At 41.8% G+C, this 19,366-nt stretch overlaps 1 protein-coding gene across 1 annotated transcript in view; it reads right to left on the minus strand.

The window, feature by feature from the left end:
- The window catches only part of LOC135548088 (potassium/sodium hyperpolarization-activated cyclic nucleotide-gated channel 1), a 166,314-nt gene that overhangs the window by 24,631 nt on the left and 122,317 nt on the right, over nt 1-19,366 (minus strand). The window contains exons 4-6 of the mRNA XM_064977340.1: nt 15,205-15,423; nt 6,647-6,793; nt 1,334-1,574 (exon numbers count right to left, since the gene is read on the minus strand). Coding sequence (XP_064833412.1) covers nt 1,334-1,574; nt 6,647-6,793; nt 15,205-15,423 — 607 coding nt within the window. The remainder of the gene's footprint in view (nt 1-1,333; nt 1,575-6,646; nt 6,794-15,204; nt 15,424-19,366) is intronic.

Consider the following 19,366-nt stretch of genomic DNA (forward strand, 5'->3'; position numbering starts at 1 on the left):
TGTGTAGTTAATCACTATTGACCAACTGCTGTTAAATTTAATTACAGCAGGAGTCATTCATTATACCCTCCTATAGGACCCCATCTTAAGTTTCTAGTCACTCCCCTTGGTCCACTGTGTCCTGATCAGATGCAGTCCTGTCTACTAGATTTGGAGTTAACCCTACTGTCTACAGTGTTGCTTTGACATAAAGGCTAAACAACATATGGGAAGTCATACTAGTGGATGAATCATTTGATTACAATACAGTACATTTGCTTATCTAACATGCATCAAAGGCAAGGCATGATACAGTATTTTGATTGCTTGGCTGTAGTTACCTGTTTTTAATTCAATTACTCGTTTGGGCTAAAGGACCAACGGTCTTAAATAATTGGACGTGAGGTTGTTCAGACAGCTGGGGAGTTTGAATGAAAAAATACTCCACTGATTTGTTATTTGATTCACTGCTTTCCCCCCCAGACAGGCCATATCTATCTGGAGGATTGCATGAGGCATGCAAACCACACAGCCAGAAGATATTCTTAGAATCCTAAATCGTCTTTCCGTGGGAGGGGGTGAACTTGGATTAAATGAAAAATGTAACATCACATCCCCTTTCTAAGAATAGTTTAAACCTGCTTCTCTCTCTCTTTCATGACATAAATGAGATGCCTGAGAAAATGTGGCAATGTAAACACTTGCCTTTAAATTTCAAAATTCAATGGCAAAATATTTGGTAGTTTTGTATAACGTGCAGATGGGGGAATTTCTTCCTCAATTATGCAAAAGGGACATTCTCAGTTGGCTGCTGCTGCAGAGCCCGAACGCAGAGCAGATAGCCATGCAACCTTTGTTTGTCCTCTGGGTGCTCTGAGCCCTGATCCTGAGCTTGGCTTGTCTCCGCTTCAACCCCCTCTACCCCGCCTTCCCTGCCACCCCATCCAGATGAATGTTATATCATTGGAGAAACTAACTCCCATCCCCCCCGAAACATGCATCTACATCGGCAGTGATGGGACTTGACAAACATTGAAAGCAGAGGAACGGAACCTGGAGAGATACTGCTGACTGAGTGTTGCATTCATATTCACTGTATACCCAGTGCTTAATATGTGTAAAAACAGGATACATCTAAATGGATGGGAGTGGGTCTGAGTTTGCATTTAAAGGCGTTTGTCAGGGTTGGTTTAAGAAATTATCTCTTTTCATGTTTAAGCTTGGTACCTGTTTACACACTTTTGATCCCTATGGCTAACCTTACAACTGGGCTCTGTTGGACAAATATCCATTTCCAATAGAGAAAAGGTACTGCAGGTAACACACACACACTCTCTTTATTTCCCCCACGTACCTCCAAAGTAAGAGCCATCCGTCAGCTTCATCTCTTTGTTAAGCTTGGTGATGACACTGGCCACACCATGTTGGATGAAGTACATCTTCTTGCCCACGGTGCCCTCCCTGATGATGTAATCGTTGGGCTGGAACACCTCGAACTTCAGCTTGCTCAACATGCCCGTCACGAAGTTGGGGTCCGCGTTGGCGAACAGCGGCATGGTAGCCACCAGCTTCCGACAGTTGAAGTTCACAATTTCCTGGGTAAAAAAAAAGACAGAAAAAGATAATTTTAGATGCATTGTTCATAATAAATATTGTGAAAACTATAACAAAGGCGTTTGACAAAAGTGTCCCTTTCGCTGATGGATATGAATGGTATCTGTCAAATAGGGCAAATGATTTTCCTTTCTTGACCCCCTACTAGTCTTTCTTGATTACATATAGCTGCTGTCAGGCTCGAACGTCAGGACAAATAAGAGTGGTGATAATGGAAAGCCTTGGCCAGTTCTCCAATTACTTTTTGTTATTGGGTATGTCAAATGCAATTTGTTATAATGCGCTAATGGGACACGTCCAAGTTCAACATGCAATCTCAATATTCATCATGTCTCTGCATTGGAATGGATGTAATATCTACAAAAACACTTTTCATCACTCTTTGGGGTAACTTTTGGTGCTGTTGTCTTTGATGATGATGATCATGACCTTAGTCTCTTCAGAAACAACAGAAGATTGTTTGTCATTCAGGGTGTGTTTGAGAATGGCTCTTCCAATTTTCAGTTTGGTGCTTGTCTAAAGTATAAGGAAAATGGTACTCTAGAAAATGTGCAGAAACTTGTCTCTGGTGATGATCTTGGCCTCAGCAGAGGGTAATGATCTCTCTGGTTATCTCAGACAACAGCAGGAGATTGTTTCCTATATGGGGTCTGTTAGTGTTTACTGAGCAGTGCCTGCCTGCCTGCCTCCCCTCCTCTGTCTCTGTTGCCATGCAGACAGACTGACAGACAGAGCTTGGCCTTCACTGTTCCACTAACTGCTTACTCACTTCCTGTGAGAGATGATGACTCTCCAATGGGAGCATCTGAGCCAAGGATACATCAGCCAATCTCCTGTTCGGCTGAGTTTTGTGCTGTTAGCTCAGTACTGAGTCAACAGCAGCAGTGGGTTCTGACCTCAATCATGCACAACGATTAATGAATTAGATGCTCAGTATTCAGCCCGGCTTGGCCAGGATGGAGCCCCACTAGGGAAACAATCTTTAGACTTTATCTATTTAAAGAAGCAAACCTGTCCCATGGCAGCGGTGCCTGGCAGTATAAATAGCTGCCTAGCTGCAATGAAACGATGTCCGACCAGCTGCAGAAATTGTCGAGATGAAACTTGAACAGTTTTCTCACCATAGGATGAACATCATCATCATCATCATCATCATCATCATCACCCACACTCTTCCCTGATACACTGCCTTCAGAAAGGATTCATACCCCATGACTTATTCCCACTGCTGGCTGTCTTCTGAAGCTTAGCAGGGTTGGTCCTAGTCAGTCCCTGGATGGGAGACCAAATGCTGCTGGGAGTAGTGTCGGAGGGCCAGAGGAGGCACCCTTTCCTCTGGTCTAAAAAAATATCCCAAATGCCCCAGGGCAGTGATTGGGGACATTGCGTGCCATCTTACGGATGGGACATTAAATGGGTGTCCTGACTCTCTGTGGTCACTAAAGATCCCATGGCACTAATCGTAAGAGTAGGGGTGCTAACCCCAGTGTCCTGGCTAAATTCCCAATCTGGTCCTCATAACATCATGGTCATCTAATCATCCCCAGTTTACAATTTACTCATTCATCCCCCCTCCTCTCCCCTGTAACTATTCCCCAGGTCGTTGCTGTAAATGAGAATGTGTTCTCAGTCAGCTTACCTAGTAACATAAGGGTTCAATAAAATACATTTCCAAATGTTGTTGTGTTACAGCCTGAATTCAAAATGGCTGAAATTGTTTTTTTCTTTACCCATCTACACACCATACCCCATCATGACAAAGTGACAACATGTTTTTGATATGTTATCACATTTTGCCTGTGCTTAGCTCCATTCCATTTGTTTTTTAAAATCCTGAAACACTCCCCAGACCTTAACGATTACAAGCATACCCATAACATGATGCAGCCACCAGTATGCTTGAAAATATGTATTGAATTTGCCCCAAACATAACATTTTGTATTCAGGACAAAAAAGTGAATTGCTTTTTGAAATTCACCGCTCGACTGAGGGACCCTGCAGATATTTTGTATGTGTGATGTACAGCGATGAGGTAGTCATTCAAAAATCATGTTAAACACTATTATTGCACACAGAGTGAGTCCATGCAACTTATTATGTGACTTGTTAAGCAAATGTTTAGTCCTGAACTTAATTAGGCTTGCCATAGCAAAGAGGTTGAATAGTTATTGACTCGAGACATTTCAGCTTTTCATTTATAATTAATTTGTAAAAATTCAGAAAAACATAATTCTACTGACATTATGGGGTATTGTGTGTAGGCCAGTGACACAAAATCTCAATTTTATCCATTTTAAATTAAAGCTGTAACACAACAAAATGTGGAAAAGTTCAAGGGGTGTGAATACTTTCTGAAGGCACTGTATGTCTGGTTGTCTCTGTTGTGCTGTGTGATGCCTGCTGTGATATACTGAGCTGAACCTAGCTGAGCTGAGCTGAGATTAACATAGCTGAGTTGAGATGAACCTATCTGAGCTGAGATTAATTTACCGGACCTGGGTTTAGCTGAAATGAACCTATCTGAGCTGAGCTGGGCTGAGATTAACATAGCTAAACTAAATTTACCTTAGCTGAGATTAATCTATCTGATCTGAGATTAATTTAACTGAGCTGAATTTAGCTGAGCTGAGCTGAGCTGAACATAGCTGAGCTGAGATTAAACTAGCTGAGCTGAGATTAAACTAGCTGAGCTAAAATGAGCCTGGCTGAGCTGAGATGAACCCAGCTGAGCTGAGCTGTGATTAACCGAGCTGAGCTGAATTTACCTGAACTGAGATTAACCTATCTGAGCTGAGCAGAGATTAATTTAACTGAGCTGAATTTAGCTGAGATGAGATGAACATAGCTGTGCTGAGATTGACCTTGCTGAGCTGAATTTAGCTGAGCTGACATGAGCTGAGCTGAGATGAACCCAGCTGAGCTGAGCTGATCTTAACCTAGCTGAGCTGATCTTAACCTAGCTGAGCTGAGCTTAACCTATCTGAGCTGATCTTAACCTAGCTGAGCTGAGCTTAACCTATCTGAGCTGTACTATGCTCTGCTCTCCTGGGATGGGATGAAATATGCATTCCTGTCCAGTTCAGTGCTCTGTGGATCTGTCTCGTTCTCAGTATTGTGGGCAAGACTGGGTTATCTGGGCTTCGCTTTACTGTGCTGTACAGACCTATGCTTGTGCTCTACTGTGTTAATGCTGCCATGTGCTCTACTGTGTTAATGCTGCCATGTGCTCTACTGTGTTAATGCTGCCATGTGTACTGTTCTGTGTAGATATATGGTTTCCTGTGCTGTGATCTACAATACCGTGTAGATCTACCCTTTCCTGTGCTGGGCCAGGCAATACTGTGCTCTAATATGTCTCATTCTGGTTGGTGACTTAATGGGGTTACATGAGAGACATAGGCAATTACATCCCTCCTCTTCTCTTCTCCCTCTGTCCCCTTTCCTCCCTCCTCTATCCCTCATTTCCACCTCTCTCCTCCTCTCCAATCCCCCATCTCTGCATCATTAGGCTACATGAGAGCCCTTATCTGCTCATACAGAGAGGGCAGCCAACTGTGAAGCAGGTAGAGGGTTGACACAAAGAACAAAGAGAGCCTTATAAATTGGTCACTGAATTTAAGAAACTTAAACGTATCTTGCCTTCTTTTTTTTACTGTGACTGTCTGGCTGTATCTGATGTGACATCATGTTCCATGTAGGCCTATATTGTACACTTGTAAAGTGATGCAGCCTGGGAACACCTCATGTGTCTGTCTATTGGCTGGGTTGACGTCTTAACGGCCTCTCTATTGTCAAAGCTCTGGGAACACCTCATGTGTCTGTCTATTGGCTGGGTTGACGTCTTAACGGCTTCTATATTGTCAAAGCTCTGGGAACACCTCATGTGTCTGTCTATTGGCTGGGTTGACGTCTTAACGGCTTCTATATTGTCAAAGCTCTGGGAACACCTCATGTGTCTGTCTATTGGCTGGGTTGACGTCTTAACGGCTTCTATATTGTCAAAGCTCTGGGAACACCTCATGTGTCTGTCTATTGGCTGGGTTGACGTCTTAACGGCTTCTATATTGTCAAAGCTCTGGGAACACCTCATGTGTCTGTCTATTGGCTGGGTTGACGTCTTAACGGCTTCTATATTGTCAAAGCTCTGGGAACACCTCATGTGTCTGTCTATTGGCTGGGTTGACGTCTTAACGGCTTCTATATTGTCAAAGCTCTGGGAACACCTCATGTGTCTGTCTATTGGCTGGGTTGACGTCTTAACGGTTGACTTGACGTGTTAATAGGTCTAAACACTAATCAGATGAAATTGTCATCTCACTTCCTGATCTCTCTTGTTTCACACCTGTGTATTGCGTGCTTGAGCAACTGACTGTCTTCACGCCAATTAAATTAATTTATCTGTTTAGCTTGTGTTCCACCAGCTGTAGTGAATTAATTTGTGCAGTGTGTCTATTACATTTGTAATAAAGCACATGAGACATGTTTTACAGACACCCTTTTCAATAACCATCCATTGTTGATAAATTCACCCAGTCAATAGACCAGTATGATATATAAAGTATAAATACTGGTATATCATAAATGTAAAAGAAAATTCATTAGTGATAAAACAACTCAGCGTTCCATGATTAAGCAATTAGAGATGCTTAGAGATTATATATTAAGAAAGGTTGCCTTCCTCTGTTGCAGAATTAATTACTTGTTACTTTTATTTGTTATTCATATTTTTAGTCATTTTTTTTAACCTAAACTGCATTGTTGGTTAGGGGCTCGTCAGTAAGCATTTCACTGTAAGGTCTACCACACCTGAAGTATTTGGAGCATGTGACTAATACGATTTGATTTGATTAGCATGAAACCCTGTGACAAACGGCCATTTATACAAAGCCTTAGTGTCCCAAATGGCACCCTATTCCCTTTAGAGTGCACTACTTTGACCGGGGTCCCATATGGCTCTGGTCAAAAACAGTGCACTATTTAGGTAATAGGTTGCCCATTTGGGACACTGAAGAGTAAAATAGAATAGACAACACCAGGCGTCATCCCCCTTACCTCTTTGAGCGGGTCGTTGAGCTCACTCAGGATATTGTCCTCGTCAAAGATCTTGCCCTGATAACGATGCTCATAGTAATCATGGATCTTCTGCCGCATGTCTGCGGGGAGCTTGTGGAACGACATGTACTGCTCTACTTGTTTATACTGTAAAGATGGAGAGAAGAGATCATGTCAACAAACCAAATGAACAGAAAATTGAAAATATCCGACAAAACAAGGGCTGTCACGTTGGCTTCAAAAACATAGCGCCCGAAAGCAATTGGAGGTAAAAAATAACATTCAAAGGAAGGTGTTAGCAAACATTACAGGGAATATGGTATGTTGTAATAGGAACCAAGGACATTCACAACATACTGAACATTCACAACATACTGAACATTCACAACAACAACATACTGAACATTCACAACATACTAAACATTCACAACATACTGAACATTCACAACAACAACATACTGAACATTCACAACATACTGAACATTCACAACATACTGAACATTCACAACATACTGAACATTCACAACATACTGAACATTCACAACATACTGAACATTCACAACATACTGAACATTCACAACAACAACATACTGAACATTCACAACATACTGAACATTCACAACAACAACATACTGAACATTCACAACATACTGAACATTTACAACAACAACAACATACTGAACATTCACAACATACTGAACATTCACAACAACAACATACTGAACATTCACAACATACTGAACATTCACAACATACTAAACATTCACAACATACTGAACATTCACAACATACTGAACATTCACAACAACACACACATTCACAACATACACAGCATTCACAACAACACATACATACACAACATACACACACAGACCCAGTGGGGTGATAGTATGGGTTGAGTATGGGAGTAGCAGGTGGTCGAAGGAGGAACGAGTTCTGCCTGAGGCCTCCAGGCTGCTGCCGTTCTGATCAGCTCACACAGTGAAGACAATCGCTCTCCTCTCTCTCAATATAGGTTACCCATGACCTCACGTAAACCAGAGAGTATGAATACACCCATATCAGTGACTGAATAGGTCTCAGGGAGACCACATTATCATCTGAAATCATGTCATTTCAATATGAAACATTAAACAGAGGAGAACATAAAGCAATCAAATGCATGTACTCAAGACATTCCATGCATAATTCAGTACCGCCTCGTTTCTTGACTGTGGTTGTCTCAGAGGAGTGGTTGTCATAAGGCAGAGATCTTCTGGGGCCTCTGTCACTACACTGGTCTGGAGTCAGTCTCTCTACAGGGTGCTGTGCCCTAATGGAGTCATTAATCTGTCACAGCATCTGATCTGGAGTCAATCTCTGCAGAAAGAGATGAGTCACAGAGCAGATGAATATTTTTTTTTAATATTTTTTTTATTGTGTTGTCTGTTTTGTGTTCCTTTATTCTTCCTGCATGGTTTTCATTTCTCAACTTCATTTTAGTGTGTTGCTGTTTTAAATACCCTTTTTTTAAACAATTGATTTCATTTGAGATGTTCACTGTCTCAACATCTGATCTGGAGTCAGTCTCTCTCATCAGGATGCTGTCTGTGGTCTCAAGTGGAGTCATTAACATGTTTCAACATCTGATCTGGAGTCAGTCTCTCTCATCACCGTTGGCTGTGATGCGCCCAGGGGAGGGATACTGACTGTGCATCAGAATGAGGAAATTAGGTGGAAAAAAAACAGCTGAGTCACTTTTCACACCAACCCCCATGTAACCCTCCCTGCTGTCCCGTCGAGAAGGCCAGTGCTGCCGCCCAAATGCCACCCTATTCCCTACATAGTTCACTACTTTTAACCAGGGCTCATAGGGAGACTCTGGTCAATAGTAGTACACTATATAGGGAATAGGGTGGCATTTGAGATATTACCTAGAATAGGTAAGAGAAACCTGCTCTCCTGCAGATAAACTGCATCATATATGCATGCCTATTCCCTACATAGTTCACTACTTTTAACCAGGGCTCATAGGGAGACTCTGGTCAATAGTAGTACACTATATAGGGAATAGGGTGGCATTTGAGATTTTACCTAGAATAGGTAAGAGAAACCTGCTCTCCTGCAGATAAACTGCATCATATATGCATGCCTATTCCCTACATAGTTCACTACTTTTAACCAGGGCTCATAGGGAGACTCTGGTCAATAGTAGTACACTATATAGGGAATAGGGTGGCATTTGAGATATTACCTAGAATAGGTAAGAGAAACCTGCTCTCCTGCAGATAAACTGCATCATATATGCATGGACTGACCAGACAGGACTCTTTCCATTCTCCAATTCTCTCCAATAGTCCGATGTCATGGAAAGCGTAGCTTGAGAAAGTAAATAGCCTAATCAAAGCATTAGGTGATATAATTACACACGTCTGTAAAAATCAAGGTACCACAGGCTTGTAGGTATTGACTCCCGGGCAAATTAATATCACACACGGACACAACAGACCTCTATTAGGCCAATGATGTACGCAAATAGAGATTGGGGCATTGTCTACAGGGAGTTAGAGAGAGTGCAGACTGACAGAGAGAGAGAGAGAGAGAGAGAGAGAGAGAGAGAGAGAGAGAGAGAGAGAGAGAGAGAGAGAGAGAGAGAAGGAGGGGTCCTTCAGCAGCTCATCTATTTAAATCAGGAGATAGCTGCTCTGACACACACACACACACACACACACACACACACACAACCTCAGGTAAGGGTGTCAGCATGAGGCGTGAACAGAAACTAACGGTAGCCTCAGGAAGCAGCATACACAGTAACATCACGACGCAGATTTTGTGCTCCAAAATCTTTTTCAACTATGTTAAAAGGAGAAAAGCCACGTCCCATCACACGGTGGTTTGGCATTGATTCTCCACAGCCGCGGCGAGATGATGAGGGATACGGTTTTGTTTTGAGGTGAATCGATTTATTCTGGGTACACAGTCAAGTCTGAGAGTATCTGACATGTTTACATTTAGAACGGGACTCTCTGTGACTGCGTGTGGGATATGTTGAGGTGTGGTTTGGTCACGTCTGGTTAGAGAAGTTATGTATTCCATCTGACTCATGTCATAAGCATTTATGAATAATCTATCTTGCTTATAAATGTGTCCATGACATCGTTATGTTGGTAGCCTTCACAAATAATGTGTTACTGTTTATGAGGCCTTTATGCGTGTTTACTGTGAATAATTTCAAATCTGCAATGCATCATCATGACGAGTCACATTCCCAACATAGGAATGAATATGCTTTGTGCTCGCTGCTGAAAGAAAGACAGCATGTACTCTTGCCTTGCTCATTACATGCAAGGTACAGAATGTCTTTGAGGACAGAGGAGGAAGCTTAATCCATTTTTTTTTGTACCTTTATTTTACTAGGCAAGCCAGTTAAGAACAAATTCTTATTTTCAATGACGGTCTAGGAACAGTGGGTTAACTGCCTGTTCAGGGGCAGAACGACAGATTTTGTACCTTGTCAGCTTGGGGATTTGAACTTGCAACCTTTCGGTTACTAGTCCAATGCTCTAACCACTAGGCTAACCTGCCGCCCCGGTTCTCGGGAACATTAATGCATTCTCAGAACGTTTGGAACATTAATACATTCTCAGAACGTTTGGAACATTAATACATTCTCAGAACGTTTGGAACATTAATACATTTTCAGAACGTTTGGAACATTAATACATTCTCAGAACGTTTGGAACATTAATACATTCTCAGAACATTTGGAACATTTATACATTCTCAGAACGTTTGGAACATTAATACATTCTCAGAACGTTTGGAACATTAATACATTCTCAGAACGTTTGGAACGTTAATACATTTTGTGCTCCTGTGAATACCCAATGTTCTCTGAGGTAAATAGGTAAATATACCCTTTTCACCATCAAGATGCTGCCGTGTTCTCAGCCCTTTTAGAAACCATCATTTCAGCAGAAGAATGTATGGCTGTTGCAAACTTAATGATCCTAGAAGTATCTTAAGAGACAATAAAAGCTGAAGAAATTGTTTGAGAGTCAATAGTTGTAATGTTAATAATATTTATAAAGTTGCATTTGATTCTCTATACATGTTTACAGGTATTGTCCTCATTAAAATTATATGTACTGCTTGGTGCAATATATCCTAATAAAAAAAAACATTAAGTTAGCTATATTATATTACAGAGAATCATGTATGGACAATACAATTACTGATTATATCCTTCCAGACAGAGAAGGAACGTTCCATTACAGACAACACATCATTTCATAAGAGGTTAGATGCATAAAATTAAATAGAGTATTATATTGTACATCTATCTATGGATAAATGGGTATTATCACATCTGGGATGTTGTAATATAGTTAAGTCCGGTTCTATGTACAGTATGCATCTGAAATGTCTTGTGAAACGACTGTGTTCCAGCTGCATCGTGTTTCTTCCTCTGTCAGGGCCAGGGCCATGTAGAGTTTCCCAGCATCAGGGCATTTCAGTGCAGGCCTCTTGCCCTACTTCACCACCCAGCTGGGGCACTGCAGGCAGAGTAGGAAACGACCAGAGGGTGAAACCTTCCGTAGCCATTTCTTCTACTGTTCTCCTTCTCTGCACTGTGATGCAGAAAATCCACACAAGGCTATCATGCTACAGTACCATGCTGTCAGAAGCAGCATTATCAGTTCGTACTGGCCCATAGATGGCTGTGCATTCCCACCCACTATGAAGGCTCACATTGGACCACCACAATGGAACAAGTCTTTTGGTATCTGTTGCCAGGAGTGATATTTGTATGTATTGGTCAAATCAAATCACACTATCATGCTGTCTGCTGCATGTAGGGTGGTAGGAAGCCCGGGGGTTAGAGAGGTGGACCAGTAGTAGCTGGCCCAGAAGGTCCTGGGCAGGGCTGTTCTATTTTATCAGATGGCCTATGCATCTCTGTGCCCTCCTACACTGGTACCCTGTTCAAACCATTGCCCCGACCCAGACCAAACTGTGCTGGCTCTGATAGATTCTTTCACATTGTCCTTTCCAGTACGGTTACAGCAACTATGGTGGATGTGTAACCAGGAGAGCTCCTTACTGTTTGGTTTGGCTCAGTTTGGCTCATTAGTGTGAAAAGCCCTTGAGATAGTGGCTCTGTGATCTCTGATCTGAGCAGGGCTGTGGCTGTGAGACCGACCGGTGTGGTGTGGCCGTGAGACCGACCGGTGTGGCCGTGAGACCGACCGGTGTGGCTGTGAAACCGAGCGGTGTGGCCGTGAGACTGAGCGGTGTGGCCGTGAGACTGACCGGTGTGGTCGTGAGACCGATCTGTGTTGTGTGCCCCTCCCCCTAACACCTAGCCCCTCCCCCCGACACAAAGCCCCTCCCCCTGACACCTATCTCCTCCCCCTGACGCCTATCCCCTCCCCCTGACGCCTGGCCCCTCCCCCTGACACCTATCCCCTCCCCCTGACGCATAGCCCCTCCCCCTGACACCTGGCCACTCCCCCTGACACCAAGCCCCTCCCCCTGAAACCAAGGCTCTCTACCTGACAACTAGCCCCTCCCCCTGACACCTAGCCACTCCCCCTGACACCAAGCCTCTCCCCGTGACACCAAGCCCCGAGCCTCCGGCTTGGTTCTGGTTACATTTGTATCAAAAAGGGCTTTTTCATAGAAACACTTAGAAGCCAGGTCAGTGATTATTGCAAAAAAAAAGCAGTTTAAACTATTTTGCACAGAATTCCCTTTACAGCCCTATGGACCCTGGTCAAAAGAAGTGAACTATATGGATACCATCTGGGATGAAACCAATGTCTTTTTGACTCTGCTCTGCCTAGCAATGAGGTGTCCTCAGGTGATAAGGCTGCAACAGTCACGCAGGCAGGCAGACAGGCTAACCCAGACAGGGTAATTGTTTTGTGTGTGTGTGTGTGTGTGTGTGTGTGTCTGTCTGTCTTTAATAACTTGTCTATCTGTTATTGACCATGGGATTTATAATCTAGCAAGGTCAGACTGACATCATATTTCAATAAAGGATAACGGCTGATGCTTTTAGGAGGTGGATGTAAATTTAAAAAAACTGCTTTGTCAATTTGTCTTTGCCTCATCATTGTCACGTCCAAGGTGACTCTGCTCTGCCTAGCAACGAGGTGTCTTCAAGTGATAATGAACAATAGTCAGGCAGGCAGGCAGGCAGGCTAAACTGGACAGGGTAATTGATGTGTGTGTGTGTGTGTGTGTTCAATCCAGCTTGAGTGTATGGGGCAGCTCATTAGACCTTCCATTTTTAATCAGGGTCCAATCACACTACTTTTCAGCGAATTGATGCATTTACAAATTCCCGGCAATATTTTACTGTTGAAAATGAAAAATGTTCACCTGTGTAATTTATGGTGGAAAAACCCATATCAAACCTATTAGTCAACTGATCAATTGGTTATTGATCAGAATGAAAATGTCTGTAGGATTTATAATATAAAACCATAAAATACTACAACCCAGAGAAACAATAAGGTAGCGAAGATAAGGGAGCTGATGGAATAGAGGTGAGCCTACAGTTCATGACTTTGTTTCTCTACCATCGGTGAGAAGATCTACCCGAGGGGCAGAATCAGTGCAGGTGGCTACAGTCAGAGAGAGGGAAAGGAGGACACCTTGTCAGTGGTACAACTGAATTCATTCAACTGATTCAGAGAGGTGCGGGGGGCTGCCATAATTGTCATCCACGTCTTCGGGCACCCGGGGAACGGTCGGTTACCTGCCTTGCTCAGGAGCAGCACGAGAGTATTTTTACCTTGTCAGCACAGGGATTCAATCCTGCAACCTTTTGGTTAGTGGCCCAACGCTCTAACCACCAGGCTACCTGCTACTTATGCCACAGTTATCAATCTACCCAAAGGTTAGCTCTAGAAAAGATTATTATGGTTGGTTGGGTCACTAGTAGGGGATCCTACTAACAAACATATCCAAGGGTCAGAGCTGGCACAGATTATTACGGCTAAAGTCATAGATCGCCAACTGATCTATCGAAGGATCAGATTCAGGACAGACAAATATGGGTAGTGATTATCTCACCATGATGGTCAGAAGGACAAATTATTATGTACAGTGATTATATATATATAATATACCGAACAAAAATATAAGTGCTGGTCCTGGTCCTTTGTTTCAAGAGCTGAAATAAAATAACCTGGAAATGTTCTCTACGCCAAGATAATCCATCCACCTGACAGGTGTGGCATACCAAGAAGCTGATTATTAAACAGCATGATCATTACACAGATGCACCTTGTGCTGGGGGCACTAAAAGGCCATTCTAAAATGTGCAGTTTTGTCACACGACAAAATGGCACAGATGTCCAGAGGGAGCGTGCAATTGGCATGCTGACTGCAGGAATGTCCACCAAAGCTGTTGCCAGAAAATTTGACAGTACATCCAACTGGCCTCACAACCGTAGACTACCAAACTGTGGGTTTGCACAACCGAAGAACCAGAGCTGTTGCCAAATAATTTAATGTTCATTCATGTACCATAAGCCAACTCCAACGTCGTTTTAGAGAATTTGGAAGTGCGTCCAACCGACCTCTCAACTGCAGATCACGTGTATCGCGTCGTGTGGGGAAGCTGTTTGCTGATGTCAATGTTGTGAATAGAGTGCCCCATGGTGGCGGTGGGGTTATGGCATGGGCAGGCATAAGCTACAAACAACGAACACAGTTGCATTTTATTGAGGACAATTTGAATGCACAGGGATAACGTGACGAGATCCTGAGGCCCATTGTTGTGCCATTCATCCGTCGCCTTCAAGTCATGTTTCAGCACAGCCCCATGTTGCAAGGATCTGTATACAATTCCCGAAAGCTGAACATTTCCCAGTTTTTCATGGCCTGCATACTCACCAGACATTGTCAACCATTGAGCATGTTCGGGATGCTCTGGATCGATGTGTACGACAGTGTGTTCCAGTTCCCGACAATATCCAGGGGCTGATCTAGATTACAGAACCTCCCCTCAAAGTGTTCCCTAAAAGCACCCAAACAGTGATGGACTGTGTCCCAAATGGCGCCCTATTCCCAACATAGTGCACTACTTTAGACCAGAGATGCATTAAGTAGAAAATAGGGTGTCATATAGGATACAGTCATAGTACACGTCGATCCAGAACATCCCAAACATGTCGTTCTGTCTGGGAACCTCTTCACCCCAGGGGTTGTTTGGGATCCGTGGGGGCTTTTGGAAATCCTCTTTCAGAGCCAGTGAGCGAGGGGGGGGAGGGGGGGGGTATAATAATTTGTGAGTGCTTTACACAACCCCTAAAACACAGGCCTAGATAGCAGAGGCCTAATCTACCTGGGAGAAATAAGCGTTATCCGTTTAGATAAAATATAAAAGCTTTGAAAATAATACTCCACTTACATTATGACGAAAATGAGGACAACAAAACATGGTAAACCAAAACAGGTGTACCAAAATATTGAGTCGGTTGATAATTACAACGTAAGGATAATAATAAAAAACATGACATTATATAATTGTATTACGTTACATAACAGTCTGAACTACGTACCTTCTCTTGGTACTGCCTGCGGGAGGAGTCCAGTGATTGGATGAGAGCGGTGGCGTGACCCACGAACATGGCGTAGCAGGTGGCGCCCACGATCATACTGAGCATGGTGATCCACAGGTCGGACATGCTGACGGGAGCCCGAGCGCCGTACCCGATACACAGCATGTGACTCATCGCCTTGAAGAGTGCGTACGAGTACTGCTTACCCCACGAGTCATTCTGCAGGGGAGAGAAAGGAAGAAGGGGAAGACACGGAGAGAGGGAGACAGAAGGCGGGAGGGGGCAATTACCGCAGGCTTGTGGAAGATGCCCGACCGCAGAGAGACAGGAAGCTCTTTCTTTTTGATGCTTCACTGAACATCCTGCCAACATAGCCTTGATGCTGGGCATGTCACACTCACAGAGTACCTTTTATTTTATTTTATTTTTATTTCACCTTTATTTAACCAGGTAGGCTAGTTGAGAACACCTTTATTTAACCAGGTAGGCTAGTTGAGAACACCTTTATTTAACCAGGTAGGCTAGTTGAGAACACCTTTATTTAACCAGGTAGGCTAGTTGAGAACACCTTTATTTAACCAGGTAGGCTAGTTGAGAACACCTTTATTTAACCAGGTAGGCTAGTTTAGAACAATTCTCATTTGCAACTGCGACCTGGCCAAGATAAAGCATAGCAGTGTGAACAGACAACACAGAGAGTCTATATACATTGTGTGCAAAAGGCATGAGGAGGTAGGCGAATAATTACAATTTTGCAGATTAACACTGGAGTGATAAATGATCAGATGGTCATGTATAGGTAGAGATATTGGTGTGCAAAAGAGCAGAAAAGTAAATAAATATAAACAGTATGGGGATGAGGTAAGTAAAATTGGGTGGGCTATTTTCCGATAGACTATGTACAGCTGCAGCGATCGGTTAGCTGCTCAGATAGCAGATGTTTGAAGTTGGTGAGGGAGATAAAAGTCTCCAACTTCAGCGATTTTTGCAATTCGTTCCAGTCACAGGCAGCAGAGTACTGGAACGAAAGGTCGGCCAAATGAGGTGTTGGCTTTAGGGATGATCAGTGAGATACACCTGCTGGAGCGCGTGCTACCAAAACCCTCTCCTCCATTTCTCCCTCTCCCCTTCATTGGCCACAAGTTCTATAACAATTGATATCTGGAAGTGGTGCTGATCAACATCTATTACTTTGGAAGGGTTGATTTATGGTTTGTCTTCGGCCAATAGGAATCCTTCAGTTCATAGTGGTGGATGGGCCGTGGATGAAGGAAGCAGAGAGTCGAGGGGAAAGGACTGGCCTGGATTCTGCTTCCAGCCTCCTCTCATTTTATCTCAAATGGCACCCTATTCCCTACATAGTACACTACTTTTGACCAGGGCCGATATAGGGAATAGGGTGCCTTTGAAATGATTATCACAAGTACTTTAATGGGAGTGTGGAGCAGAGAGGTGCTGTCAGGGCCAAGGCACCAGGATTCAGTGCAGATACAGTGTCACCTGCTGGAGCAAGGCCTAGGCTAGCATACACATCTGGCACATTGGTCTGCATAGATAGGACAAGCTAATAGACATGATAAGCTGATAGATAGGACAAGCTAATAGAAATGATAAGCTGATAGATAGGATAAGCTAATAGAAATGATAAGCTGATAGATAGGACAAGCTAATAGAAATGATAAGCTGATAGATAGGACAAGCTAATAGACATGATAAGCTGATAGATGGGACAAGCTAATAGAAATGATAAGCTGATAGATAGGACAAGCTAATAGACATGATAAGCTGATAGATGGGACAAGCTAATAGACATGATAAACTGATAGATAGGACAAGCTAATATACATGATAAGCCGATAGATAGTATAAGCTAATAGACATGATAAGCTGATAGATGGGACAAGCTAATAGACATGATAAACTGATAGATGAGATAAGCTAATATACATGATAAGTTGATAGATAGGACAAGCTAATATACATGATAAGCTGATAGACATGATAAGCTGATAGATAGGATAAGCTAATAGACATGATAAGCTGATAGATGGTATAAGCTAATAGATAGTATAAGCTAATATACATGATAAGCTAATAGACATGATAAGCTGATAGATAGGATAAGCTAATAGACATGATAAGCTAATAGACATGATAAGCTGATAGATGGTATAAGCTAATAGATAGTATAAGCTAATAGACATGATAAGCTAATAGACATGATAAGCTGATAGATAGTATAAGCTAATAGACATGATAAGCTGATAGACACGATAAACTGATAGATAGGACAAGCTAATATACATGATACGCTGATAGATTGTATAAGCTAATAGACACGATAAACTGATAGATAGGACAAGCTAATATACATGATAAGCTGATAGATAGTATAAGCTAATATACATGATAAGCTAATAGATGGGATAAGCTAATATACATGATAAGCTGATAGATAGGACAAGCTAATATACATGATACGCTGATAGATTGTATAAGCTAATAGACACGATAAACTGATAGATAGGACAAGCTAATATACATGATAAGCTGATAGATAGTATAAGCTAATATACATGATAAGCTAATAGATGGGATAAGCTAATATACATGATAAGCTGATAGATAGGACAAGCTAATAGAAATGATAAGCTGATAGATAGTATAAGCTAATAGAAATGATAAGCTGATAGATAGTATAAGCTAATAGACATGATAAGCTAATAGACATGATAAGCTGATAGAGAGGACAAGCTAATATACATGATAAGCTGATAGATGGGATAAGCTAATAGACATGATAAGCTGATAGATAGTATAAGCTAACAGACAAGATACGCTGATAGATAGGATAAGTTAATAGACACGATAAGCGGATAGATAGGCTGATATATAGGATAAGCTAATATACATGATAAGCTGATAGATAGGATAAGCTGGTAGATAGGATAAACTGATAGATAGGATAAGCTGATAGATAGGATAAGCTAATATACATGATAAGCTGATTGATAGGATAAGCTAATATACATGATAAGCTGATAGATAGGATAAGCTGATACAGGATAAGCTGGTAGATAGGATAAGCTGATAGATAGGATAAACTAATATACATGATAAGCTGATAGATAGGATAAGCTGATAGACAGGATAAGCTGATAGATAGGATAAGCTGGTAGACAGGATAAGCTGATAGATAGGATAAACTGATAGACATGATAAGCTGGTAGATAGGATAAGCTAATATACACGATAAGCTAATAGATAGGATAAGCTAATAGACATGATAAGCTGGTAGATAGGATAAACTGATAGATAGGATAAGCTAATATACATGATACGCTGATAGATGTGATAAGCTAAGAGACATGATAAGCTGGTAGATAGGATAAGCTAATATACATTATAAGCTGATAGATAGGATAAGCTAATATACATGATAAGCTGATAGATAGCATACGCTAATATACATGATAAGCTGATAGACAGGATAGTCTAATAGACATGATAAGCTGACAGATAGGATAAGCTAATAGACATGATAAGCTGATAGATGGGATAAGCTAATAGACTTGATAAGCTGATAGATAGGATAAGCTAATAGACATGATAAACTGATAGATAGGATAAACTAATAGATCGGATAAGTTGATAGATGGGATAAGTTGACATAGGATAAGCTAATATACATGATAAGCTGAGAGATAGTATAAGCTGATCAACAGAATAAGCTGATAGATATGATAAGCTAATAGACATAAGTTTACAGATCGGATAAGCTAATAGACATGATAAGCTGATAGATGGGATAAGCTAACAGACATGATAAGCTGATAGATAGGAAAAGGTAATAGACATGATAAACTGATAGATAGGACAAACTAATAGATCATAGATAGGATAAACTGATAGATAGGATAAACTGATAGATAGGATAAGCTAATAGACATGATAAACTGATAGATAGGATAAGCTAATAGATAGGATAAGCTAATATACTTGATACGCTGGTAGATAGGATAAGCTAATAGACATGATAAACTGATAGATAGGATAAGCTAATAGATAGGATAAGCTAATATACTTGATACGCTGGTAGATAGGATAAGCTAATAGATATGATAAGGTAATAGACATGATAAACTGATAGATAGGACAAACT

Source organism: Oncorhynchus masou, chromosome 11, assembly GCF_036934945.1.
Source record: "Oncorhynchus masou masou isolate Uvic2021 chromosome 11, UVic_Omas_1.1, whole genome shotgun sequence".
NCBI lineage: Eukaryota > Metazoa > Chordata > Actinopteri > Salmoniformes > Salmonidae > Oncorhynchus > Oncorhynchus masou.